Here is a 27,711-nt window from a genome sequence, read left to right on the forward strand (position 1 = left end):
CTCCTGGAAACCTGAATTTGCTGGAAAAGGAAAAAGCACCATCCCTATAGAATCTCAGTGGTTGAAGAGAGTTGGAAGGTGAGTTTCTGTCTGAAGGAAGGTAATTTCATTTCTTTTATTGTGAGGGGTCGCACATTAAGGGATTAATGCTTTTTAGAGAGCAAGTCATTGTTTGAATTTTGTTTGTGCTCAGGAAGCCACGATGCATGATTCTCTGGGAAGTGAGTAGGAAATGGGTATCTAGAACCAATCACAAGCTGGGTGCTCTCCAGTAACCCAGTGTGTGGTGAGCCTCTTTACAGCCAAAGTCCCAGTCTTCATGCATGGAATCCATTCCTAGGCCCTCATTGCCACACACCTGAGAAAGAGGGACTAGGCTCCCTCCATTTCTCTATGATATCTTGATTATTTACGATATTGTTTAGCACTGGCAGTATGGTATCCAAGGCCTCTGTTTATCCGATTAATCCTCTAGTGTGTGTTGAGTGGATAAGGCAATCAGCCTTGGTTGGAAGTAGGACTGGGGAAGGATTATGACTTATAGTCCCATATTGGGATAGCTGAGTTACTGGTGTATGACTATACAATCATCAGTTGGAACTCTTGTTAACCTTACCAAGTGAATGAAGAGGATATGCCAATGGGATACTGATGAAGACAACAAGTTAATTGAGTCAAGTAGTAACTAGAGCAAGCCCTCCTTCTCTGGGAACTATGTGTGTCACAGGTTATAAATGCAATTGTAGTGTGAGTTTGCAGCTCCTCAGTGTTCTCAGAAGGAGAGGAACCCCCTGGAAGTTGGGTCCTGGTGGGCAGTTTTCTGGAGATGGGGGAGGCATCCAGGAGAAAACTGCTTTGGCTTAGTTGGCACCTGGTGATGGTCGGTGTTACCCCTTTGCTCTGTCTAACCCATCTAGCATCTGTGAGCACTTCTTTGACCTCTACCCACTTATTTAGATTCTGAGGTTAGGGCAGGATTTGGGACCCAGAGGGTGAGAGAAGCTTTGCTAAGTATTATGTGACCAGATTTCATTGCTCCCGCCTGAACCATGAAGGCCACACAAACCTCTGCTGTTTGAATCACTTGTCACTAAGCTAAGAAAACCCAGTGGCCCAAGGCCTGATGGGGTTCATTTATAAATAGTTATTCCTTCACAAATGAAGTCCACATGTAAGATGCTGGCTTTGAAATTATTTGTGGTTCTGGTCACTGGTTTGAACTCATGATCTGATTACCATTATACATACTTTGATTTCTTTTAGGTCCCAGGCATGTGGACCGGGTTAATTTCATGGCTCTTCCTTACTCTAAGATGTGAGGAGAAAGTGCCCCAGAAATACAGATATACAGGCTTCCTTATTAGATTCCACAGTTTTCTGTCACTTAAAGTACTTATCTAAGGGTAAAATAATACATGTGAAATGACTTCCAGGGGACAAAGTGCATTTTCTAAAAGTTCTGATATAGGGTCATGAACAAGTCTGAAGTTTAGGTTTGGGATATTCTAGCATATAGGGTTCCAGAAGAGCCCTTAGCCAACAGTTTAAAGAGTTCTCTTCCTGAACTCACTTCTTCACTCAGGTTTGAAATATCTCTGTGTAAAATGTTCCTTGTTATTGTTATTGTTGATTTTTAGGTTCAGGCTGACAGTTGTCTGGAAAACAGTATCTTAATTCCTTCTCTCACGTCCTAAGTAGTACATTGTACTAAGAAATTACATGTTAAAAACTCTACTAACCTCCATTTCTGAGATTATTGTCCCATAAATGAAGTTGTTTTAATTTAATCAAGTTGAATTATGTCCATTTAGCCATGTTCAAGAGCAAGTGTGAAGTCTAGAGAAAGCAGTCCTGTAACCCATGGACTCTGGTGTGCCCATTTGCCCTTAATAATGGGAAACATTTTGAAATTCCCAGAAGAAAGTTGCTTTGTAATCAAAGGGATGGATTATGAGAAAGCCAGACTTTGGGGAAGGATAACTGGGATAGAGGGAGGTGCTTGCAGATTTCCTAAACTACTTTATGCCATTTAACTTATATTTCTGAAAGGCCTGCTTTGGTGCTGTGCACTGAGATCTGTCCATTGAATGAAAGATGATGATGCTTTCTTGGCAAATCGGCAACCACAAAGGCGTCCTTTCCTTATTCTATATCATGCTTTGACGCTGATGTTACAAAAGGGGTCTGAAAGGGAAACAGTCTTTTCTTTAAAGTATAAAAGTAGCCCAACCAATCATTTATTGCAGTCATCTTGTTTTACATGTTCTGTGTCATGAGAAATGCTGTCAACAGATCCTATGATTTCTAAGAGCTCTGTACCAAATTGTTACTCAATCGTTGTGTCCTGCTGAGTGGTTTTTCCTTTAAAATACCTTCTCTTACCACCCTGTGGCACTGAATGTGTTGCTGTGATACACAGATGATCCTGAGCTGTGGTTCTTTAAATAGCTCAGTTCTTGTGTTTTTATATTCCGTAAATGTTTTGTGAAGCTTTTGTGCATTCTTTGTCTTCTCTTCCAAGTTTTGAAATCTGTCCTAAATAAACTTTTTCACTATGCACCTGAAACATTTGACTTATATCTTAATGAACCTGATTTACATTTGACATTTTTTATTCATCTCTGTATTCCTCCTGGAAGAAAGGTATTCTGTAAATCTATGTGAGTAATTCTGTAATCTTTGATTATAAAAATTAAGAAAATTAACAATTAAGAAAAGATTGAGAAAGATTAATGATAGATCTTTCAGCCGTGTTTAAATTCATGGCAGAGTATTACGAACTGGGGAGTGGGTTTGGCTCAGTGGCAGAACAGGTGGGCGCGCAGTGATGATTACTAAATAGAACATTATAGTTTTATCAGTATTTGGTTTCCAGTGATGTTCATTTTCCCATGAGCTTACTGTGTTCAAATTTGGAACTGGTACTTTTGACACCAGGGTAATCATTAATGCAGTCCGGGTGATATTAATTCAGCCTTTTTTTCATTTTATAAATGACACTTAAATGACATTTTAAAAATGTCTTAGACATCTCTTAAAATGCTGCCTGTGTGTGTCTCTGGTATTTATTACAAAATGAGAAATACTCCTATCTGAGGAGGAAGGAGCACCTTTGAAATCTTTACTTTAGTGAGATTTGTGATTCTAAGACAAGCCTATTAGAGCTCTCTCTGTTTTCCTTTGCATCGTATTTTAGAGGCTGCTGTATAAGGGAGCAAGAGATTGGAAATAATTGTGCGTTAAGTGGATATGATCTGCCCACCAAACTAGGGCACAACCAACCATAAAAAGCCCAGGCAGACTACATGGAGCTAGGGACCTTTAATGAGTTATGTTTGGCTATGCTGAATGTGTAATGGCTAAGTCATAATATATTAAAGGTTATTTTCTATTTAAACATTTATTTTTTGGAGAGCACAAGCGGGGTGGGGGCAGAGAGAGGCGGACAGAGGCAGACAGAGGATCCAAATTGGGCTCTGCGCTGAGAGGCTGACAGCAGCAAGCCCGACGCGGGGCTCGAACTCACAAACCGCGAGATCATGACCTGAGCTGAAGTTGGATGCACAACCGAGCCACCCAGGCGCCCATTGAAGGTTATTGTTTAACGTTTAAAGGCATTCATTACTGTCACATCATTGACCCTCACACAGCTCGGGATTATATGTTGCAGCTCTTGACATTTAGTCTTATGTTCTTTAACCTATGAGGTTCCGGCTAAACTCAGCAGCCATGTTAGTTCACATATTCTCTGGCAGTGGAATGATGCCTGCTGGTGACTTTGGAATGAGAGCTAAGTAAGTTATGTTTAAAAGTTAGGAGGAGCCGATACAGTGAGTCCTTCTGAGTATGTGTATCCACCTGCGTGTTCAATAAGTTTACTCCTTTCCTTAATGGATATGTCAAATTGCTTTGGAACAAAATCCCGTATATTTTGCTTTGTTCTCAAGTGTGTCCTGGAAGCACCTCCTTCCTGGTTTCATCCTTCTCAAGTATTTGCCGGGATTTCCCGCTTCCATAGAGGTGAAAGACCCTCCACACCTAACTACCACTCCAGCATCTGCCGGTCATTCCCTGTGGCCACTCCCACTGTGACTGCAGATCAGGTCTCCCTGTGGCCTCTGACATACCAGGTCAGGGATCTGCCGGTTGTTCCCCACAGGTCTGACAACTGAGGTGGGAATGAAGGACTTGACATTTACCACCCACTCAGCCTTTGGAAAGAGGCTCCTGCTGGGAAACATGCCCTAAATAGGTGATGGTTTCGAATTGAAAGATACATCTGACCCTTGAAAACCACTTATTTGCAGACTTAAGGGAGTCACAGAAGAGGCAGTTTTCAAAACGCTTTAGAGAATCCTAATTATTGCCCAGTCCCAGGACCATTTGGCTTGACCTCTAAGTCATCTCTGTACTCAGGGAAATATTTGCTCCTTCATGATCTTCTAGGGCCCCCCCAAAGAAGAGAGGGACATTCTGGGAGGGGAGGGGGTGGCCAGCCATGGCTGCACAGGAAGGACATGTTTCCATCTAACATGCCCTTACGTAGTAACGCTAGTCACCTTGTGTGGCACGGGGGTCACAGGGAGGTCGGGAGTACAGTCCTATAGGAGTTTGAGAGCACCCAGCTCTCATGCAGGGAAGATGGCTTAGAAAGGCCACATTCTTTTACTCCCCTCCCTGGAGCACAGCTAAGTTCTTCTGGGAATAAAGAGGGTTCTCCTCCCTCCCATGAAACCAGCCACAGGGCCCCCGAGGACAGTTCCCAATGGGGAGGGCTGAAGCCAGCAAAATCTCAGGTCTCCACATCCCTCAAGGGCAGGTCAGCTAACTGTGCTGGTGACCTGGACTCCGCAGATGGCCCGGGGCTGGAACACACGGAGTGGTAGCCTCACTCTGACTCAAAACCACAGGCCCAGAAACCAGACTGCTCTCCTTTCTCGGGCTGTGGTCCTTCGGCAAGGCCAGAGCCTCTGCGCATCCCATTGCCCCTTTCCACACTCCCCTCCTCCATCCCTCAGTTCCCCCTGCACTGGTGGCTCCCCCCTGCTTGCCTTCTCTTGCAGGCCCCCAAATCTCATCTCCAGTTCCTGCACTTCATCAACAGGCCTGGTACCCTAGCCCGCAGGAGACACCCAGAGTTGTCGTGGGCCCTCGAGAGCTCAGGCACTGTCCTCAGGTCTCGGTGAAGAAGGCAGCCATGGTGGTCCCAGCCCCGGTCCTGAGACCAGCCCGTGGTGCTGCCAGCTGCGTGGAGAGATCCCAGGGCTTAGGTTCTGTCTTTCAAATACAAAAATCTCCTTTACAAAAACATCGTGAGGTGGGAAGATAGACGACTGTCCTCCTAAAGCCAGTGCAGCTGAGAGCCACAAAGGTTTAGGCACTTCCTCTGGGTGGTGCAGGTGAAGGATGCAGGGGTGCTGCAAGTACCAGCATGGTCCAGGTGAGTCACCTCGCAGGAGCCCAGAGCGAGTCTCTCTGCCTTAGACACATTTCTGGTTTTTGTGGAGAAGGTCAGGTTTGTCTGAGTTTGGGGGTGGGGGCTCTGGGGAGAGCCAGATAGAAAGGAGGGCCTCAGAAATGGGACTCCAAGGATGTCTGCTGAGCCTAGAGGAAAAGCCACAAATTCTTCTCTCTCCTCCCTACCCACCCACAGCTGGTATTCACCTTACATTTGACACGTACCAGAAACTTCCTGTTGAATCAGAGGACCAAACTATGGGAACTATGAGAAAAATATGGAAAGTGTGCCACAGATGAGGGATGGTTTCCATGTTTTGACAACAGAGGCTGTATCACCTCTTTACCTGATTGAGATTTCCTTAAAACCCATTAAGCTCTTGCCACCAGTTTTAGGCTGATAGAGTCCCAGGTTAAAAGGGTTAATATCTGGTAGTGTCCAAGAGAAGACCTGAACTGGACTCTTAGAAGTCATCTTGGATCAGACAGACAAGCAGAGAAGCAATGGTGGGTCTGTTGGGTGGTGGAGTTCACATGCCAATTAAATTTCCACCAGTAAGGGGAGGGACAAAAGCTCAGGAAGAGCAAGGGCCATGTCTACCACATTCTCTGTGGCACGGCCACATATCCCTGCTCCCAGCCGGGGTGGGGGGCTGGTGGGAGGGTCACCTGGGAAGGCTCACTGCAAGCTGGTGGACTGAATGGAGGGAGTGGCAAATCCATTACCAGCTGGAGTAGGACAGCCACCACTTTTCTTCCAGGAAAACCCATTCCTCCCTTCACTGTATCTAATTCTCTCTAGAATCATTCAGGGCAGGAGGAGTGGTCTCAGGTTGTCTGTCTCAGTGCCCTGTCCTGGATGCAGACTCTGTCTAGTTCCCTGCTTTCCCGGAAGTCTCTCTGTTGCCCGGAGATGGGACTGGGAGGAGGAAGGGATGGAGGAACCTGGTAACCTCAGCAGTGTTGGAAATCGGTTCCAATCATCTGGGCTCCCAAGGTGCCTGCTGGCGAGGGGCAGAGCCAGCTGTCTCCTTAATCCCAGGAATGTGGCGGCAGCACCCCGTCTGGCCTTGCCCACAGCTCCTCACCTATCCCACTGTCTCTCCAGAGCCAGGAAGGCTGACTGCCATGGGGCTGTGGCAGCACAGCCTGAAGTGGCCAGCCTCCTTTCCCCTGAGTTCGTTCTGTCTTTAAAATCCACGGGGGCTAGGGGTGCCTGGGTGGCTCAGTCGGTTGAGCGTCCGACTTCAGCTCAGGTCACGATCTCGCGGTCCGTGAGTTCGAGCCCCGCGTCGGGCTCTGGGCTGACGGCTCAGAGCCTGGAGCCTGCTTCCGATTCTGTGTCTCCCTCTCTCTCTGCCCCTCCCCCATTCATGCTCTGTCTCTGTCTCAAAAATAAATAAATGTTAAAAAAAATAAAATTAAAAAAATAAAATAAAATCCACAGGGGCTGTAATCACCTTCAACTTCAAATGTCCAAGTCAGGTGCCAGTCCTGATCCCTGGGCTGAGATTAGTCTCTTGAGTCAAGGTTTTCTGGAGGGAGGCCAGGTGAACTTTACCCAGCCAGGCAAGTCTGGGGTAAGCTGAGGGAAAGATGGTGGCAGGACAGAAGGAACCGCCAAGTCTCCCTTGTCACTGCTGTGTCTCACCTACTGTCCTGTGTTTTCTGGCTCTGCCAGGACAGACACAGCTTGGGAACAAGGGTGGCCCACTTTGGTCATTCTAAAGCCTGGAACCCAAGTTCAGGAAAGAAGAGGCCACAAAGGGGATGATGGGAGACTAGGTACCCTGGGATCAGGGCTGAAGGGACTCAAGGCTGAGAGTGGCGGCTTCCGTTTGAACCAGACACATCGATCTCAGTTCACTGTTTAAACCCTAGCCATGCAGGGGAAATGAAATCTCAGGTACAGGACATAAAAGTCATCTGATTCCACTTCCAGAAGGGACCTCAAGGTGAGCTGCTACCTAGTTGGGGTCCTGAGCCATCCTGATCAGTGGCTGTTCATACTGCCCACGCAGGAGCCTGCCTCCAATTCCCAAGGCCATTCACGACTGGATTTATTTGAAGCGCTTACTCCTGGGACTGATCCGGAGAATGCTGCCCCTGAGGATGTGGGCCAACTTCCCTCTCCATGTTCCAGTCAATACTTAACAGTACCATTCTAGCCCTGGAAACTTAGCTGGTCACAAAATGTCTCTTTCCTAATTTTCCTTAAAAAAAAAAAACAAAACTTTTTTTTAATGTTTTCTTTCTTTTGGAGGGAGAGACAGCGCAAGTGGGGGAGGGGCAGAGAGACAGGGAGACACAGAATCCGAAGCAGGCTCCAGGCTCTGAGCTGTCAGCACAGAGCCCAACGCGGGGCTCGAACACACAGACCACAAGATCATAACCCAAGCTGAAGTCGGACGCTCAGACAACTGAGCCACCCAGGCGCCCTTCTGCTTTTTCTATCTGTTCTCTTCTGCATCTGGGTCTGGTTCTCTCAGGCAGGCTTTTGAACTTCTTTCTCTCCAGTGCTCTTAAGTGCCAGGGGCCAGGCCTACCACAGGGTGGGCAAGTGGCTGGCTGATTTCCTCTCCTGGCCCAGACACAGGGGGATTCCAGCTAGGAAGAATGTTCATTTTCTGGAAAGCATCTTAACTGAATATAACCTAGAGGCCTGGGCTTCAGTTTAATTACCATATTTCAGTGCGGACATTCTTTGCAGTCAGGTACAGTCTCAGGGAAGGAAAGAGGCGCTCGGGCTTCCTGACCTCTCTCTGGTGAACTTGCGAGGCATTTTAGTCTACACTGTCCCTGCATCTTCATGACTGCCCCATGACATAGGTAATAGGTAATGTTCCTGCCTTCCTCCCTCCCGGCATCCTCTCCCCCACCCTACCCACATTCGACAGACTGTGGGTACTGGAAGCACAAAGAGGTTCGGTGGGAAGGCAGGTCCAGGGCTAAACTTCAAGTTCAAGGGCTAGGAGTTCAAATTTCCTGCTTCTCCAGCTAGGGCTTGGCTGTTTCCAGGCCTGTTCAGCCTACCTAGTTTCTGCTCCTGTACCCCTTTCCTGCCCCCTCACCCACGGGGTACAGCTTGAGGGCTAGGCCCTCAGCTCAGGGGGTGTATCTGGCTGCCGACAGGGGTGAGACACTTGGAAAGCCTCCAAGGCCAGCAGCGTCTTGTTGATGTGGCTGATGGTAGGGTAGGGAGTGAAATCCACCTTGAACCTGTAGCAGAGAAACACCTGTCTCACACCATCTCAACACCAGGTGTGCAGGGGAACGGGCAGACTGCCCTGTGTGCAGCGAGGGAAGCACAGAGGTGGGCTGGATGGGGCCCCTGGAGCTGACCAGAGAAGGACCAGGAAGGTGGCCCTGCCACGTGGGGGCCTTGTTCACAGGCGGCTCTGGGATGGGCGGGTCTCATGCAGTACTGTCTAGCATCTCTGTTGCCTACTGTTCCTATTCCAAGCAATGGCTGTTCATCGAGAACCTACTACACATAAGGCACAGTGCTTGGCATTTACATATACAGATAATCTCTCTACCCATATCCTAAGCTTCTCAAGGGCAGCGAATGTGTCATAACTTCTCTGTATCCTGATGGTGCCTGACATGATGCCTTCCAGAGAGGCACTCTTTCATGCCTCACTGAAGGGCTGTTGGAGGAAAGCAGAGTAGAGCTCACTGCTGGGCACAGACATACCATGTCGGGGGCAGCAGGCTCTTGCGGGAGGTTTCTTCTAGGGGTGGCCACCAGGTGAGCCACCTCCTCTTAGGAGCAGGGGCTATACGGGATTGTATGAGCTAAGACGGGCATGGTCGGGGGCGCTCCCCTGATTTCTTCTGCCTGTCTCCTCCAGGCCACAGTGGCTGGTGTGGCCTGGCACACGGGGCTCCCTGGCCAGCTGGAGGGAGTCTCCGCATGAAATGCTTCCTTGGTAGATGAAGTTGGGGCCTGACGGGGGGAGGAGGCTGGGCATTTAGAGGGGAGGAGCCAGGTGGGAGAGGGTGGGCAGTGGGGCTCTCTTACCTTTCAGCGTTTGCCACCTGAGGCACTAAGCAGAGATCAGCCATGGACACCTGAAAGAGGGTCGGGTGGGTTTGCATCAGGGTGTGTGCCCCGGACTCACAGGCTGGGCTGGCTGTGTCCACGGGGTGCCAGCCCTTGACATTTCCCTTCTGCTCCTGGGTCTTCCACCCCATCCCCACAGCCCCATCCCCCTCCTCTTCTCCCCCATCTGTCCCCAGAGCATGTGTCTCCCAGGCCAGGATCGTTGTCCTGACAACCGACTCTGTGGGGGGCCAGAAAAGGTTTGATGGTCTCAGTGGATCTTAGCGTGCTTGTTAAAAACCACCATCATAGGCACTTCCCTTGGGCACCCAGCAGGGAGGACACGCCTCAGGATGAGGTGAGGGGCCCTGAAACCACCCCAACCCTATGCCTTCTCCAGAATCTCTCTGGCCTGCTCTGGCCCCAGGGTGGAGGGAGAAGGCCGCTGTAGGAAGGCCTGGGAGAGCTTACCTCATCTCCCACACAGTACTTCCCTGCTGTGCTCCGCAGGATCTGCTCCAGAGCTGTGGGGAGGCCACATGAATCTTATTCGGGGCACAGACTGGGCCTTGGCCCCCATAGTTCTGAAATGGGCAGCTGAGTGACAGGCTGGGGCATGTGTGTTGGAGGGAATGCGACAACCAGATCTGGAGAGAGTTGCCGGGGATGTGGAGGCAGATGATGTTTCCCCGGGCTCCTCCAGCCCAGCGGCCGTTCCCTCCCCAAGAAGGGACAAGACCGGCCACTGGCCGAGGTAGCAGCTCTCACACGATGGGCTGGTGCTTTGCTAGCCTTCGTTTCCTGGCTGGGGCGGGCAGTGAAGCAGAGGTTTGGCCATCCAGCTCCAAAGGGCTGTGGGCCTTAGGTGCTGAGGTGCCCAGAAGTACCAGAGGTTGAGGCCAGGTTTGGACGCTATCCAGTCCCACTTCCTCCTTGGCTCTGCCCCCCTACCCTCACCCATGCCATTGTCAGACCAAAGAGCCTGGGAAGCTGTTTCAGATGCCCACGGCCCTAGGCATGAGAGCTGTGTCATTGAGAGGTCACCCTGGGATGGCTCCAGGAGTAAGGACTCACCGTTAAAGCCAGAAGTGATGATCTTCTGGGCCCAGGTCAGCTGGTTCTCCTGTCCCACTTGGTTCAGGACAGACAGGTTCTATGCAACCAAAGATGATAATCTGTGACTGGCTTTGGGAACCGCCTGGGCCTGCCAAGCCCCCTCAGGGAAGCTCAGTTCCCTTTCTGCCCCAGGTTGTCCATCTGTCCCCTCCTGGGCTCCATGAATCCCCTCTTCCCATCTGGACACTGAGGGTGGATGGTGGCTGGGACGGAGAGTGATCCCAGCAGCCACCTTCTCAGGTTTCCCCAGTGCCCCCTGTTGTCTGGAAGCTTGTGACCCTGGCAGAGATGTGGAAGGGTGGGGGCACAGGACGCGGCCATGACCTGAGGCCTGTCTTCCCTGCAACCAGTCTCCCTTATGTGGCCCCTTGTGAGGAGAGGGGGTTGCAACATGAGAGGTGGATGGGGGAGAAGCATAGGTGTCTTTCAGGAGATTTGGACCCTTGTTCCATCCTTACACCCCTGGAGCCATTTCACTTCTGGGCTTCAGTTTCCTCATCTATAAAATGGGGCTATCTGTCTGCTCCAGTCTCCTTGTTACAAACAACAAGGTAACATGGGGATGAGGGCACAGGTACAGTCAGGGGTCCTGGGCCCTGGCCCCTGCTCTGCCATTCTTAGTTGAGTGACTCTGCAAAGTCCCTCCACCTTTCTGGGGCTACTTCCTCATTTAAGCCAGGGGTTAGCACAGATGAATTGCTTTAATACTTATTTTTTAGCAGGGAAAATTTTAAAAGATAAAAATCTCTCGAGACTCCCAATCTATGCTACAGAACAGATGAGAGGGAGGCCGTTCTGGTTAAAGGTGGGGAGGGGTCTGGCTCTGCAGCACTCAGCCTCTCCCCTGCCACCTGGCCCCTCCCCTCCTTGGGAACCTCTGGGCTGTCCTTGGAAACCTGGGGCTTCTGAGAATGTGGCTGGGGGCCCCGCAGGGCAGGTGATTTCTGGGATCCCTCGCCCCTCTGCCACGTGGTCTGGGTCTAAGCCCCTGAGGAGCCCTCCTGTCCTCCTGCTGCCCCCACTCCCAAGCTGGGTACCCCACTATGAGGCCCCACACCCAGTGTGCCTCTGAAGGTAAGAGCGTGTGAGGGGAGGCATATGAGAGGTGTGCAGGGTGCGAGTCCAGAGCCACACCTGCAGGGGCTGGATGCCGCTGGCGATGAGATCGGAAATCATGCGCACGAGGGCTCTCTTCTTCGGGTCCTGAGGCAGGAGTCGTGGAGTGGGCCGAGTCTCCTCCAGGTACTCAATGATGGCCAGCTGTTGGGAGGGGAGCAGCGAGACACTGGGACCGGAGGGCCGCAGACCCCTGGACCAGAGTGACGGGGCCAGCAAACTCCTCCTCGCCCTCCTCAGCTGGAGCCCACGAGGCTGACACTCCCCCAGGGAAGAGCTCTTTGTGGCCCCCTGTCCCCATATGCTCGAGTCTCCTGTCACTTCCCCAAACAACCAGCCGAGCTCCCTCCCTCTGCCAGGAACTTATCGTGTCCCTACTAAGGCCTAGGCGCTTGGCCACACACAAGCAAAGAAGAGCTGTGAGGTCCTCTTGTTCGAGGCACCCCTCTTGCAAGGGGCCCCCCAGGCCCTGCACTCACTGACTGGCAAATGGTGATGCCATCGATCTTCAGGGCCGGCACCTGCTTCATGGGATTCAGTGCCTGGAATTCTTCAGAGAACTGTGGAGACAAGGACCTGATGGACGAGGTGGCCTGGACTGGGCACACAGTAAGACCCCAGGCTTGCGGCCCACCTGCACTCTCCTCCCCTGGGCAAGGCCTGAGGGATCCAGGCAGTATTCCAAAATCCACTGGCTGCTGAACTACAGGATTCATCCCAGTGGCCTGGCTGTGTGTGTCCCCTTGTACCTCACACTGTGGTCACCAAGGTACATCCAGATGGCCCAGCAAGGGGCAAGGACCCCCATTCGCCACTCACCCTCCTGGGGTCAGGCACCGAGAGGCCAGGCTGTGGCACGGAGCCTGGAACCGGGGCCCTTCCCATGACTCCTCATGCTGCACAGCTTGTCACCCTGTCCCTCCAGGGAGAGCCAGCAGGTTCACCTCTTGCGGGGAAGAAGTCTACACCCTCTTCTGGGTCCCTCTACCAGAACTCCAACTCTCACATGGTGGTCCGGGGGCGGCCTCCTCACCTGCTGGCCTCCATCCTTTATGAGGTTGATGGGGATCATCTCATAGTCAATGCTTTTCAAGGCCAGAGCTACGAGAGACAGCAGAGTCAGGGGATAGCTTCTGGCTATACTTCCAAGGGCTACGTGAGGTTCCAGAAGGAGGCTTCTTTTTCCAGGCAGCTAGGTGACCAAGGCCCAACTTGGCCCTGTCCTCATCTCTCCAGCTTCCTTGGTCACTACCCACTCTCCTCCCTCAGGTCTCTGAGGCTCTTCTTGCCCCCAAACTCTCAGGGCCATCCTCTCCATACCCGCACAGGGTCCCCGCACCCAAGTGGTGCCTACAGGCGTGTGCCCTGGCACCCTGGGATCTCCTGGAGGGCCTCAGGGAAGTGTTCTGGTCACCTCTGTCCCTTCTAGGGCCTTGAACAGTGGCAAGCAGGGCTTATTTGTTGGAGACCTGCAATTATTCTCTCATGAAGGTGTCCAAGGGCCCAGGGCAGGTGCTCAAGTGACCACAAAGTGCACACACAAGCAGATGACACTCTTCAGAGAAGAAGTCCCTTTCTCATCCATTTTCTCTGTTCTCAGAGCTGATTACTACCCATTCCAAGCAGGGCACCAGGGCTCTTTAGTGGCCTCACAGTATCTGCTATGACTCCCAGTGACCAGATTTCCTCTCTGTGCCCTTTGATAATTTCCCCTGGCAAAGTGAGGGTAAACACTGGGCCAGCCTAGTGAAGACTGTGTGTGTGTGTGTGTGTGTGTGTGTGTGTGTGTGTATGTGCATGTGCACTGAAATATGGTGACAGCTAGTCTTGGGCAAAGACAAAGGAGCGAGGGGAGGGGATGAGACGTGTCACGGTCTGAAGAGAGACTGGGAGGCACGGGGCTCTTCCTCAGCACTGGTCAGCCCCACTCTGGACAAAGTGGCTGCTGGGGCCAGGAGGGAGAGGTCATTGCACATGGGTCCTGTGGCTCCTGTCTGGCCCAGCTAGGGCAGAGGTTCTGGGCCCAGGGGAGGTGCCTGGAGAGATTGTGTCCTTTGGCACCCCAGTGCGTTTGCCTACTGATTGCAGCAACTGCCAACTGACTGTGGGGCGGGGGGGGGTCATGGCAGATGGCTTCCCAGTTAGGGCCAGACTACCGGAGGCAGACTGCTTGGGTTCAGATTTCATCACATTCATTTGCTAGCTGTGCAGCCTTGGGCAAGAAACTTAATGAGCCCCTGTGCCTTGGTTTCCTCATCTGACAGTAGAGTAGTTAAGAACATGGACTCTGGAGGCAGACTAGCTGTTCAAATTCCAGCTCTGCCTCTTACTAGCTACCTAGTCTTGGGCAAGTTATTTAATGTCCCCGTGCCTCAGTTTCCTCACCTGTACAATGAAGGCAACAATAATCCCTCCCTCCTAGGGTTGCCGAGGTTTAAATGGAATCATGCACATAAAAACATCCAGCACGGTTTTCCTGCAGTATGAGCTGGGACTATGATCTTTGCCACGGGCTGTGCTGAGCTGAGGGAGGGACGGGTCAAGCTGGGACTAAACCGGAGGCCCTGGTTTCTGCTTCCTTGAAGCCTCTGGGGTTGACACTGGCCACTTCCGTTTAATTGCCAGATCAAGTAAGATAAGAACTGAGAAAGGCCAGCTGTTCCCTGCCAGTTACCAAGCACCTCTGGGTTTTGTGAGCCTGCTTTAAGTGTGGTTGCTAAGTGGCTTTGGAGAGCAGGGTGGGAGAGGTGGCAGGTCCAAGGGAAAAAACAACCCACCTTCCTGCCACCCCCATTCTCCTCTTTTTGGCACTTCCTAGGTGGAGGTGCCATTCAAGGTGCAGGTGCTAAAGTCTCCAGGGCATTGGGGACACTGGTTCCTGGGGGTGGTGCCCTGTCTGACAGAATGCCCCTCTGTCCCAGGCCAGCTCTCCACGCAGGGCTCTCTCCACCTCCATCCCCCCCAGGCTCTTGGTGGGAGCACAGTTCTTACCGATTCGAACTCTCCATGAGCAGGAGCTCCGGAAATAGGAGTACAGGATGGGCTGAGGAGAGACAGCATGAAGATACATGTTAACCCATGCTTGTGGGGGTTCTCAGCCCCAGAAGCCCGCTGGTGAGGCAACAGCCCTCAGCCGGGGAGCTCCAAGTCAGCAGGCCTCCTCTCCCGGACCCGTGTCTGCAACTCAGGCCAGACTCCGAGCTCTCTGGGTCAGAGGCCTTGGGAGTCAGGTGGGGTCCCTCAGCTCCAAACTGTGCTATCGTGCATCCCTGAGGTCCAAGGGGCCCCCGATAGGGCAGCCAGCCTGCACATGTCTTCCTTACCTTGCCAGACTCAGTCATGGTGTTGTGGTGACCCTTGGCCTCTCAAGGAATGTCCCCTCTCCCAGAGCTGCAGAGCAGGGGGAGGAACCCTGAAGGGGTGGATCCCATGAGCCAATGGGGAAGCTGGGCTAGATAGGCTTCCGGGGAAACTTTGACTCTGGTCAGAAAGGACATCTCTTTCCAACTTGTGGGAAGTTTTTTATGTTCCCGGTGGAGCCAGATTTGGTGTCTTGGGCAGACAAGGTGGCCTGGTTTTGGAAGCAGTAATTCATGTAGTGTGGTGCACTGGATGCTGGCATACCTAGGGTCTGGTCCCAGTGCAGGAACTAGCTCTGCGTGACCTTGGGCAGATCCCTGCCTTCTCTATTCTCTAGTCTTTTCTGTCTCATCTGTAAAATGAGGGGTTGCTGTAAGATGATAGCATAATTCCTTCCAGCAGCGACAGAAAGACCAGGAATTCTGGTTCTTTCATGCTGCAGTGCCCGTCTCTCTCAACCCACTACCCACCCACCAGTCCTTCAGGATCTCAGCTGGTCTCATAAGAATAGCTGGGGGATATGCCCATGGACTCCAAAGCTAAGGTCACAAAAGGAGAGCCTATAGTGTATTGTGTTTGGTCTACTTATATTTAAAAATGTTTCAGGGTGCCTGAGTAGCTCAGTCAGTTAAGGTCTGACTTTGGCTCAGGTCATGATCTCGCGGTTCGTGGGTTCGAGCCCCTCACTGGGCTGTGTGCTGACTGCTCAGAGCCTGGAGTCCGCTTCAGATTCTGTGTCTCCCTCTCTCTCTGCCCCTCCTCCACTTGCACTCTGTCTCTCTGTCTAAAATAAACATTAAAAAAATTAAAAATGTTTCTACTTGGTTGCCAACATTGAAAAATCAGGATGTTTCGTATATAAGTCCTATTGTCTGTGTTTTCTTAAAAAGATCTGGAGACCGTGGACTCGGATTCCTGAGTAGCAACAATTGATTGGAGACAATTACTGGCCTCCTTCAGTCAGGGCATGCCCTCTCTGGTCTGCCATGTTCCCTACCTGGCCCTCTTCTCTCATTTTTGTTACCCTGGAGGAGGCACCTGGAGGAGGCTGAGTGTGTGTGTGATCTCTCCTCTAAAGTTTAAAAGACTCAAAGTTCATTTCTCTGGTCCTTCTTGGGCAGTCAGCATTTCAAAGCAGGGCCCAGGACTAGTAATTAGTTAGCACTCATGAATCTCCAGGCGGACACATGTGTATCCATATGGATGAGGGAGAACACAACGGGATTTCTAGATCACCCCTGACTACCATCCCTTTGACTACAGACACTTCCCCCAAGTTCCCTCTCCCTTCTGCACCCCCGAGCACACCAAACTGCTCTGTGGCCCTGCCTTCACCGTCCGTGAACTATCAACTCCGTCTTCTAGAGAGGGCCCAATCCTCTCTAGACTACATCCCTGAACTATCAACCAGGCCTTCCCAGGTTGGTTTCTGAGCCTGGGAGTTCCAGCCGGTACTGGAGGCACCTTTTGTGGGGAAAGTAAAGATGGCTCTGGTGCAGAGGGCAGGTGATAGACCGCAGGTGTCTTTGGAAGCAGAGGAACTAGGTGGCCACAACTAGATGAACCCTATTCAGAGGTACATCCCTTTCCGGAACTGGTCAGGCTGGAGGGGCTCCTGGGGCCAAGAGGCAGGGGCTGCAGGTGAGGGCCGGGACCACTAGAGAGCCTCAGACATTAGCTTAGAATCCTTAACGAAATGTCTTACCTAATTACTGAATGTTACATCTTCACCTGTGCTGAGGGTGACCACAGAGTCACTGTGAATGCCACTGCCCTCAGGTTTCCTACTTATGGGCCATCAGGAAACGTAGCAGAGAGCAGTTTCTGCTTTTCCTCTTACCAATGATAATTGCGTCAACTACCCTGTGTTCCCTTGTGCACTCGTAGAGCTAGATTTTAAGCCCAAGTGAAGAATTAATTCATCTCATCACTACCCCTGGAGGAACTTTGTTCCCAATTCAAATCTGGATTCTGACGAGTCTAGCAGATTTTATTTTGAAACCATTTCTCACGCATGTTTTGAGAGAACGACTCCTAAAATCCCATTTGTGAGTGGGAGAGCTATACATTATTACGGGGATGCTGTATCCCATCTGACATGCCCGCTACCTTCCTTGGTGGTTCTCAAACTTGAATAAGACTTTAAAAGTTCATCGGGGGCGCTTATTAAACATGCAGATTCTCGGGCCCCTTCCCCCAGAGGTGACACCGTGGCTCTGGGCCAAGCGGGGAGGCGCTCCCCAGGTGCTGGCAATGACTTAAAGCGTCCAGGAGGTCTCTCATAAAGCAAACCACCCGGGAAGGCCCTAGGTTAAGTGTTAGGACCCGTCGGGCCGACCGGCTCGGAAAGACCACACGGGGCTGTACGGAAGAGGGAAGCAGGGGACAACCTGCAGCAGGAAAACCTAGCTGAGAGAACGGTAAGAGGCAGGTGGAGCGCGAGGGTACAGCGACTCCACAGCGCCCCGCACAGTCCACCAACCCGCGCCGCCTCGGGCCCGATCCTCTCTAGAATACAGGCCCCAAGCGGGCAACAAAAAGCTGGCAGCGCGCAGGCGCAGAGCGGCGCCCGTGCGGCGCTCTGCATGCCGGGAGCGTGCGTTGTCCAAGTTCACCTTTAGTCCTCTCCCCCCAGGGTTTCTCAGTGTTTCTAAGTAGTTTCCCTCTCCCTGGATCCGTGGCACAGACCTTCCCCGCTTGCATCTCGCACCTCGGGCCACCCCTCTTCCAGGCCCGGAGACTTCGCGCCTGGGACTCTCCGACTCGTCGACGGCTGCGGCCCTGTGAGACCCCGACACGTCAGAACCTGCTGTGGTAAAGCTAGGGGTTGGACTAGAATGGTCTTTAAGGTCTCCTCTGGCTCGCCCCGCCCTGCCGCCACGCCCCCACTCCCGGAGCTGCTGGGAGTTGCAGTTCCTTGAGCTCGTTTTCTCCCTGGCCGGCCCGCCGGGCCCGCGCGGTCCGTCATGCTCTGCGCCACTAGCCGCCTCTTAGCGGCCCGGACGGCGACCGCACTCCCCAGCCCAGAGGCCGGGGCCCCGGGGCCCGCTGCCGGCGCAGGGAACTACATTTCCCAGGGCACCCCGAGCTGGACCTGGATGACTTCTTGACCGGGCGGCTCGCAAGACCGAGCGTGCCGGTGGGGCGGAGGGCGATCCTGAGGAGGGGCAGGATGCCACCAGCGGTGGGCGGAGGCCCGGCAGGGTCCGAGCTGCGTCCCCGGCGGGGCCGTTGTGGGCCCCAGACTGCTAGGGTTGTGGGCCCGGACGAGACCGCCAAGCCTGCAGCGCGGAGCCCCAAACGGGCTGGTTGGGGCTCGCGGCACTTCGAGGCAGCCGGCCGGTGGGCCCTGCTGGCCCTGGTCACGCTGCTGTCCTTCGCCACCCGTTTCCACCGTCTGGACGAGCCGCCGCACGTCTGGTGAGTGACAGGAGGGACTTGGCGGGTCCCATGGCAACCGGGTGGGAGGGGTGCGCCCTCTGATTGGCCCGGGGGCACGAAGGGGGCGGGAATCACAGGAGGAGGGGCGGGGCTGCGCTGGAGTGGGAAACAGGTTTCTGGAGGTTGCTTTTGGCCAGGCGCAGTCTCTGTGAGAGAAGTCTTTTTTGCTCTGGCAGTGGGATTTGTTTTGGCAGTGGGATTCCTTAAGATCCGATAAAGCGGTCTTTCAGATTGTGGCTTTTAAAGGTGCTTTGAACTTTCAAGGAGGATTGGAAATTCTTAGTATAGAATTCCCTAAAGCCTGAGCTCCTAATCTGCAGGATTTCCAGGCATCATGGGAGGCAAAAATCATCCTGGGCAGAGGGGACGACAATTTGTGTGTCCAGGGATGATGACAGGGGTCTCAGGAAGCAGGTCTGGGGCCCTTTTGTGAGGAGAGACATGTGTTCTTAAAGGCTTTATTTTGTTGGACTCAAATTTCATGAGATAAGTTTAAAAAGTCTCCAACTAGAAGGAGAAAAAGTTTTATACAATCAGAAAATGGTTAATTTATTAGCGAACAAGCGATACCATGTTTTGTCAGTATCCCTGACAAGAAAGTTAGTGTAGGGAATGTTAGAAATGGAACTCTTTGACCAAAAAGCCAGCTATCAACCTATCTGGGCTATCCTACTGGGAGGTGAATAAATTAGCCTATTATTGTTTCATGAGTGTTGGCAGAGGACACAAGACTCCTGGGTCAGAGATAAAGGACTTACTCATGGGGCAGGAAGTAGGATGAACATCAGCATATTGGCTTAAGTTTGAATCTCCCACTCCCTCTCCCCTGCTGGTCTGGAGTTGTTAGGGGAAAGAAGGACAAATCATGCTCAGGAATAGTCCAGGAAGAATCTAAAATTTTCAAAATGTAGGTTTATATAACTCTCCACCTCTTTTATCCTGATCATTACCCAGTTGTTGGCCAAGAGGAGATGAGCCCTTTCTGATGATGACTGCATTAGGTGACCAAACTGCTTAACTAAGGTGTGTGAACCAGGAGGAGGTGAGGGAAGCAGAGTTAGAAATCTTTCTGTGCTTGACAATACCAAATGCCTGTGGAGGGTAGGGAGTATGGAATGTCATCAAGTACCTTGACTATTGGTTCATTATTATGTGGCCATTAGGGAAAAAAAGTGCACTATTGTCAGACTGTGGATGGTTTGGAATGACATTGTGTAGTTTCAAGGACCCCAATGACATATGTGGAGTCAGATAATTAGACTGGAACAGCACCATCAACACTGTAACCTGAAAAAGTGTCCATAACAGTAAGGCACCAGTGATAGCCCGGAGAGGGGAACAAAGTCCTAAAACAGTTAGTTTCCTTGGAGTGGGCAGAGTCAATGGCCAGTGCGAGGTGGCCTCCTTTATTGTAAGACAAACTGGTCAGCTTTTGGCTGGAGTCACAAGTCACCACAACGCAGTGATGGCTTCTGCTTCAGAAACATATAGTCCTTTACTTTGTGCCCAGTCCATGATGATAGATGTGTTTCCATGCCTGGGGCATTCATGAATCCAGGTGGCAATGGCAGGAGTCTATTTGGTACAAGCTTGATCTGCAGCTTGATTTCAGTCAGTCTTATCAGAATACTGGTCCTTACTGTGGGCACCTGTGTGAGTGATCCAGATTGTCCCATTGACAGGAAGCCATGACATTTTCCCCCGCAGTTCTTGGCTCTGAAGAGGAGTGTTTTAAATTTCTCAGTACATAGTCTTCTAGGTGGCACACAGAAGCTAGGTTAATGGTAAAAGCCCAAGAGCCAATAAAAGTATAACTTGTCTGTTTCTCAAAACTATTGTGTAAGGCAAGAGCGATGACTTTCAATTCAGCCAATTGTTCCCATCAACCATTATTACAGCTGGCCTTCCAGAGTTGTCACTGAGACCGGATGATTGTTGCTGCCCAGTGGACGCTATCAATGAACCAGGCCTTGAGAGGAACCTGTGTGAATCAAGACTCCACTGAGCCAGTGGTTTTGCTTCAGGTGGCGGAATGGAAGATAGTTTCTCCAAAGTGGGAGCTCCTACCTCTTATAAAAAATCAAGATGCCCCTACGGCCAGGCCAGCTATATCACTTCCATTTGACCAGCAAGCCTGTTGAGCCCTTCCCTTGTAGCCTTCGATTCTAAGTTGACTCACCCCAAAGTGGCAATATCAAGCCAAAGAGTCCTAAGGCCTTCATGAGTCAGGCACTCAATTTTAATAAAGGCTTAGTGGGTTGATAGCTGTCCCTTTTAAATAGTATGTGCTTGGTACCTGTGTCCAGCAGATGGCGCTGTAATCCTGGAGAATGGCCTCTCCTGGCTCTAGCTGCCCTATGTCTTTATGGCTGTGATTTCACTTTCCCTTCTTGGGATTTATATTATTTCTTCTGGACCACCCAGGATAGGATAGGATCACCACTCAACACACAGCAGTCCCGGAATTGGATAATCCCCTTTGACACTTATAGGATCAATGCCAGTATACATCCCACTGTGGGAACCACAATAGTAATATAGGGGCCTTACCCACAGCTCATTTTACCTTTCCTTCCCCACTGGGAGCTTGGCTCAGACCCTACCAGTTGAATTTGGGTGCTTTTTCCCCCTTGAACTTATAGATCTAATAGGCCTGCATCGGTAATTATAGTGACAGCCATCCAAAGATTATGCCATTCCCCAGTGGAGACTGTGGAGTGCTGGATGCAGGGGGTAGGATACATGTGTATGGCCTTCAGTCCCCTTTAGGGAGAGGGAGACCTTGGTTTTTAATTATTTTATTTTATGTTATGTTATGTTATGTTATGTTATTGTTTTAACACAGCTGAGATTGTGGTAGAGGAGGAGGGATCATGGGACACAGGGAGAGAGTGGTTCCGAGCCACTAAGCAAGGCACATTTACTCTTGAGCACACAGCTCACCCAAGGAGCTTTCAATGTGTTCATTTTGCCCCAATTTTCTATATTGAATAGCAAGATCTCCTTACTGCTGGCACCACTTATGTAAGCTTTGGAGACTCCTTGATTCAGCAGCCATATGCATATTGCCTTTTGGCTGGGCCTGCTAGGCTTGCTGCCCCCTTGTCATGATTACATCTCTTTCTTATTTTGCCAGAAGAGTGAGCAGTAACCAAGGCAGCATTCAAACTGTTTCTTTCTCCATTCAGCCTCATTAATAGGTAAGATGGTGGGAGACTCTTACTACCTTCCTTGCCCACCACTTGGATAAGGGCATTTATTTACCAGATTCCATTCCCGGCTTATGGGGCTCTTGTCCTTTCTCTTACGGAAAGGTATGTCTCAGCATCTTATGCTTGTGACCACAGTCAGGGTCTGGGATTTTATTTTACCCAACTTGCAAACTAGTAAGTTAGCCTGTCATTGTTTTCTGGATGCTGGCAGAAGACGAAGTACTGGGTCAGAGACAAAAGACTTTATTTTTCATGGCACAGCAAGCAGGATGAGAGCATCAGCAGGTGGGCATCTGTTCCTCTTGCTCCCAAATTCCCATGTGATGCCATGGATCTGAATGAATGCCTGCACGTGCAGTGGGTTGCCTCACAGCTGAGGGATACTGAGCTTAGGGAATCCACTGTTTTATAACAAGCAGTAAACAAGAGTGCCCTCTGTCCCGGAGGAAGATGCTAACTCTTCTCTCAAGTTTGCCTTTCTGCAAACGTATCCTGAGAAATGGCCTGAGTGAAGAGCAGCCAGGACCTTGCATTCTTGGCATACCCAGCAAGGTCTGTAGGAGCAAGAGAGAGTCAGGGAGGATCGTCTCTCCCAACACAAACACACAATAAAAGCCAAGAAGAGATGTGAATGTTACTACTAGTTTTACTTGGGAAATTTTTGAAGTAAAAATCTCATACCCCTTTGTCAATATGTTTCCAAACAGACCTCAACACTAACCAGAGGTGTTGGGGCAGTTTAAATAGTGCCCAGTTGGGACAGTTTATAAATGTATGGGATTTTATAGTCTACAGAGTTCTTTCACATGTTTTCTAAATTGAGTCCTAATACTTCCCTGTGAAGGGCACATAGCAGATATTATTGTCTTCATTGTGTAGATAAGAACAGAGATCCAGAGAGGGTGGGTGATTTTGCCAGGTTGCACTGTTGGTAAGTGGTGGAACTGGGACTGATTTCTCTTCTTTCTGAAAATCCATTTTGTCACACTGCTCAGAAGTTACTTCTCTCTTTGACATCTCCATGCCACTGTTCTCACTTCGTGTCAAGCAGAGCGTTAAGCAAACAGATGCAGAAATAGATTTACTCTTCTGCCTTACTATTGGACCCACTGAGTTAAAGAGAGAAGAAAAGAGCCCTACACTTTGGGGAAAAGCATGTTTTGCCCCTTACGTTGTAGGTTGGTAATAACTGCTTATGGAAGCTGTTCTGGGGATGGCTAGTCCCTAGAAAGCAACCGTTCTTCTGAGCTGCAGGGAGGAACTGACAGAAATAGCCAGGTTGTACCGGATTAACTGGGCTGCTTCCGTAAAGTCTTTGTGCAGGATGTGAAAAGGTCATATAGAAGAACAAGATCTCTGCATTGTGTTTAAAAGCTAACATATTAGAATCACTTATTTACTTGCTTAATAATTTGTGCAACGAGGATAGCTTCTAGGTAGGCTCTTAACTCAATTTTTATATACTGATAAGTTCATTATAATAAGCTCAGTGAGTTCATAGTCAGCAGGTTAAGTATCAGAGGGTTAACGGGTGGAATTAGACTCCTGTGACAACCAGTTTGTAGTCTCTTACTGTTCAATAGCCTCACGGTGTAGTTTGTAATAGCAATAGTAATCTGCTTTCTAGTAGCAAAGTAGTCTCAGAGTCAGAAGGTAACAGACTTGAGAGAAAACCCTTACCTCAAGCCTTTTTATTTTATAGGAAAACTCTGTTCTATTAAAATGAATAGAAGCTCAAGCTACAGAATAAGTATAGATTTCACTTAAATTTATAACTGGTTGGTAAATATTTGCTAACCTTTCTCATCTATCTCAATAAAGGTTAATTATCAGTGTGATGTCTTCCTCCACTTACTTGTGTCAAAAAAAATTTTTTTAAGTAAGCTCTACCCCCAACATGGGGCTCAAACTCATGACCCCAAGATCAAGAGTTGCATACTCTACCAACTGAGCCAGCTACATGTCCCAACGTGTCAAAAAATTTTTAATCCATATTTTCTCATTAACTGATTAAAACTTATAGCCTTTGGTTTTAACTGTAATTGTAACAATGTTGTATTACGGCTATTTGGATTGTATGATAATTTAAAAATTCTTATTTCTTTGTCTATTTTTCCTTTAGTTGGGATGAGACTCACTTTGGAAAAATGGGAAGTTATTATATCAACCGTACCTTTTTCTTTGATGTACACCCACCTCTGGGGAAGGTAAGCAGTGTGATGACTGACAGCTCTCTTCAAATGGTTGGAGCAGAGTCTCAATCTTGTATTTAATTCTTGGGTTTGTGGAAATTATGGAAAGAGCCTAAATGTCCATCAACTGATGAATGGATAAAGAAATTGTGGTTTATATACACAATGGAGTACTACGTGGCAATGAGAAAGAATGAAATATGGCCCTTTGTAGCAACGTGGATGGAACTGGAGAGTGTGATGCTAAGTGAAATAAGTCATACAGAGAAAGACAGATACCATATGGTTTCACTCTTATGTGGATCCTGAGAAACTTAACAGAAACCCATGGGGGAGGGGAAGGAAAAAAAAAAAAGAGGTTAGAGTGGGAGAGAGCCAAAGCATAAGAGACTCTTAAAAACTGAGAACAAACTGAGGGTTGATGGGGGGTGGGAGGGAGGGGAGGGTGGGTGATGGGTATTGAGGAGGGCACCTTTTGGGATGAGCACTGGGTGTTGTATGGAAACCAATTTGACAATAAACTTCATATATTGAAAAAAAAATAATTCTTGGGTTTGTGGAAAGAAATCCCTGACATTCCAGTCCAGCTGCTTACATGGTAAATCTTTGGTGTTTTTAGGAGTCCTCTGGGCTCAGAAATGGGGAGGCAGTCCATCAACCAATGGATGGATATTTTAAAAATATGGTACAGCTAGCTATACAATGGAATATTATTCATCCATGAAAAGGAATGAAGTATTGATACATGCTACAACATAGATGAGTCTTGTAAACATTATGCCAAGTGAAAGATGTCAGACCCAAAAGGCCACATAGTATGATTCCATTTATATGAAATGTCCAGAATAGGCCAATCCACAGAAACAGAAACCAGATTAGTAGTTGCCAGGGTCTGGTGGGGAAGGAATTGGGGGGTGACTGCAAATGGGTATGGGATTTCTTTTGGGGTGATGAAATGTTCTGGAATTAGGTGGAGGTGATGGTTACAAAACCTTGTGAGTATGCTGAAAACCAATGAATTATACACTTGAAAATGGTGAATCTTATGGTATATGGATTTTATCTCAATTCCAAAAACCAAAAGAAATGAAGAAAAGGAACATATTGCATAAAGCAGAGATTGCTTAGGGCAGCTGACTGTCTACAAGGGAGCACAACACCTTTCCCCCTCCCCACTCCCAGCATGCACATTCTTTGACCTATACCTCTCACATGTTTTACAATTAGAAATCCCACAATCCGAATTCATTTTAGTCTTTTAAAAACAACCACCTCTGAGAAAGCTAATGGATCAGCCTTTTCTTCCTAAATGAAGGCTGAGATCATTAGCACCAAGGGGACAGGAACTCGTCTGTTAGGAAGTTGGGGAGTCATCTTGGAGCATGGAGTACTTGGGGATGAAGGCATGGGTGAGGAGAGACAGGGGTGGTAGGCTGTGATAGGCAGGCTTAGGGGCGCAAGAGCACTGGGTAGGGGCCAGGGAGGGTTGGAGGGGGTGGTGGGATGGTGGCTTATTTCAAAATTAGCTCTGAGCCCACAGGGCACCTGGGTGGCTCATCAGTTAAGCATCTGACTTCGACTCAGGTCATGATCTCATGGTTCGTGAATTCGAGCCCCACGCTGGGCCCTGTGCTGACAGCTCAGAGCCTGGAGCCTGCTTTGGGTTCTGTGTCTCCCTCTCTCTCTGCCCCTCCCCTGCTTATGTTCTGTCTCTCTCTCAAAAATAAATATTAAATAAAAATTCAAAATTAGCTCTGAGCCCAGAGCCAGAGTGGAAAATATGCCTTGGGGCACCTGGGTGGCTCAGTTAATTAAGTGTCTAACTTAGGCTCAGGTTGTAACCTTGTGGTCTGTGGGTTCCAGCCCCTCATCAGGCTCTGTGCTGACAACTCAGAGCCTGGAACCTGCTTTGGATTCTTCTCTCCCTGTCTCTTTGTCCCCTCCCCCCCCCAATTTGCACTTTCTCTTTCTCTCAAAAATAAATAAACATTCAAAAAAGTTTTAAAAAAGAAAATATTATGCCTCTTTCTGTCTCCTTTTAAAGATAACAGCAATAAAAATCAGAGCAATTGAAAACTTATTCTGTTTTAGTTATTTTCCATACATTATCTTATGTCATCCTCAGAATAAGCTATGAAGTAGATACCATTGTATCTCCATTTTGCCAGTGGGGAAACTGGGGCACAGGGAGGAAAAGAAGTTTGCCATAGGGAGGAAAGCTCCTAAGTGGCAGAGTCAAGGTTTAGGCTGGCTTAGTGTCTACTCTCAACTCTTCTACCACACTGCCTCATGAAACTGGCCTTGCCCCAGTACTCGGATGACATCTGTTACTACCATACAATTAAGCAGTGGAATGTGTTGAATGTTTGCACTGGGCTAGCAGTGGAGGAGATTTTTCCTAGGAGAGCCAGCACAATTTTCCAGCTGGGGACTGCCTGTGTGTTTTTGGAGTCCCCCAGTGCTAAGCACAGTGAAGCATGTGGAATATTGGTTGATTTGTTTTTACTTAAGCCCTGCTTGCTTCACATCTGGTCCCTGTGTGAAGGGAGAAATGTGAGGCTTCTTTCTAAACCACCCCTGCCCCACCGATTTATCTCCTGATGGTCCTGTGCTCTGCCTGGTTGAAAGAGAGTGATGAACACAGCAGCTTTCATAGGTTCTAAGGCCAAACCAGTCAAAGACTCAGAAAACCCCTTGAAGTTGCAAATGGGAAGTTTTCTCCTGCAGTACTGAGGCTGATACCTGCTACTCCACACTGGCCCCCAGCCCTGGGTTAAAGAAAAATGCCTGCACGTAGTGAAAATTTTGATCTGCACAGAAGAAAGTAAAAGGTCACAAGCTACCTTTCCCCATATTTCTATTAGTTTCTTAAATGTTTTCTTAGAAATTCTTTATACAAATGTAAGTGTGTGTATATTTATACATATACACGAACAATTGACATGTATAAATCAGACCAGACTAAAATTGTTCAGCAACTTCTATTTTAAACATGATAGATCTTAACTTCTTTCCATGTTAGTACATAAAATGTGCTCCATTTTTAAAAAATTTATTTAATTTATTTTTAATTTGATTATAGTTGACACACAATGTTACATTAGTTTCGGGTATACAACTTAGTGATTTGACAAGTTTATACATTATGCTGTGTTCACAAGTGTAGCTGTGGTGTTACACTGCTATTACAATATCATTGACTGTAGTCCTTATGCTGTGCTGTTTATTCCCATGATTTACTCATTCCATAGATGGAAGCCTGTATCTCCTTCTCCCCTTCACTCATTTTGCCCATCCGTCACCCCGTTCCCTCTAGCAACTGCCAGTTTGTTCTCTGTATTTATCGGTCTGATTCTGTTTTTGTTTGTTCATTTTTTTTAGATTCCATTTATGAGTGGAATCATATGGTGTTTGTCTTCCTTAGTCTGATTTATTTCACTTAGCATAATACTTCCTGGGTGCATCCATGTTGTCTCAAATGGCATGATCTCATCCTTCCTTATGGCTGTTGCAGTCCATTCTTTTTAATGTTGTATATTATTCTATTATACAGATGTGCCATGAATTATTTTATCCGTCTTCAATTGGTGGGCATTTATGTTACTTCCAGTTTTCAGACATTACAAAAGATTTTGCAATGAACATCCTTGTACATTTATCTTTTCGTAATTATTTATGTAGGTGTATCTAAAAGTTTCTTAGGAGCCAAACTAAAGAGTCAAAGGATATGCACACTTAAATTTGTGTTACTTATTGCTAAGTTCTTCTGCAA

At 49.1% G+C, this 27,711-nt stretch overlaps 2 protein-coding genes across 4 annotated transcripts in view; one reads left to right on the top strand and one right to left on the bottom strand.

Moving 5' to 3' along the window:
- Window positions 1-7,313: 7,313 nt before the first annotated feature.
- On the bottom strand, window positions 7,314-17,913 carry GSTZ1 (glutathione S-transferase zeta 1). Of its 3 annotated transcripts, none has more exons than XM_049612426.1 (9): window positions 15,058-15,199; window positions 14,726-14,777; window positions 12,768-12,835; window positions 12,214-12,294; window positions 11,753-11,878; window positions 10,577-10,655; window positions 9,974-10,026; window positions 9,482-9,531; window positions 7,314-7,670 (listed from the first exon to the last, which is right to left on the bottom strand). In XM_049612426.1, exons 1-9 carry the CDS (start codon window positions 15,073-15,075, stop codon window positions 7,622-7,624), a joined length of 576 nt encoding a protein of 191 aa, XP_049468383.1. In that variant the 5' UTR covers window positions 15,076-15,199; the 3' UTR covers window positions 7,314-7,621. The 3 variants fall into 3 exon arrangements, with proteins under 3 accessions (XP_049468383.1, XP_049468381.1, XP_049468380.1); XM_049612424.1 differs by lacking the exons at window positions 7,314-7,670; window positions 15,058-15,199 and adding exons at window positions 7,728-8,676; window positions 17,783-17,913; XM_049612423.1 differs by lacking the exon at window positions 7,314-7,670 and adding an exon at window positions 7,728-8,676 and having other exon boundaries at window positions 15,058-15,196.
- Window positions 17,914-18,266: 353 nt separating this feature from the next.
- The window catches only part of POMT2 (protein O-mannosyltransferase 2), a 43,702-nt gene continuing 34,257 nt past the window's right edge, over window positions 18,267-27,711 (top strand). Inside the window, exons 1-2 of the mRNA XM_049612405.1 lie at window positions 18,267-18,514; window positions 23,870-23,954. Coding sequence (XP_049468362.1) covers window positions 18,267-18,514; window positions 23,870-23,954 — 333 coding nt within the window. The remainder of the gene's footprint in view (window positions 18,515-23,869; window positions 23,955-27,711) is intronic.

The sequence above is a fragment of the Panthera uncia genome (genome assembly GCF_023721935.1).
Source record: "Panthera uncia isolate 11264 chromosome B3 unlocalized genomic scaffold, Puncia_PCG_1.0 HiC_scaffold_1, whole genome shotgun sequence".
Taxonomy (NCBI): Eukaryota; Metazoa; Chordata; class Mammalia; order Carnivora; family Felidae; genus Panthera; species Panthera uncia.

Coding starts and splice junctions, on each gene's coding strand:
- GSTZ1 (XM_049612423.1), bottom strand. Junction 9,532..9,973: donor AGTACTGTGTGGGAGATGAG/GTAAGCTCTCCC, acceptor ACCCTCTTTCAG/GTGTCCATGGCTGATCTCTG. Junction 8,677..9,481: donor CAGGTGGCAAACGCTGAAAG/GTAAGAGAGCCC, acceptor TCTCTGCTACAG/GTTCAAGGTGGATTTCACTC.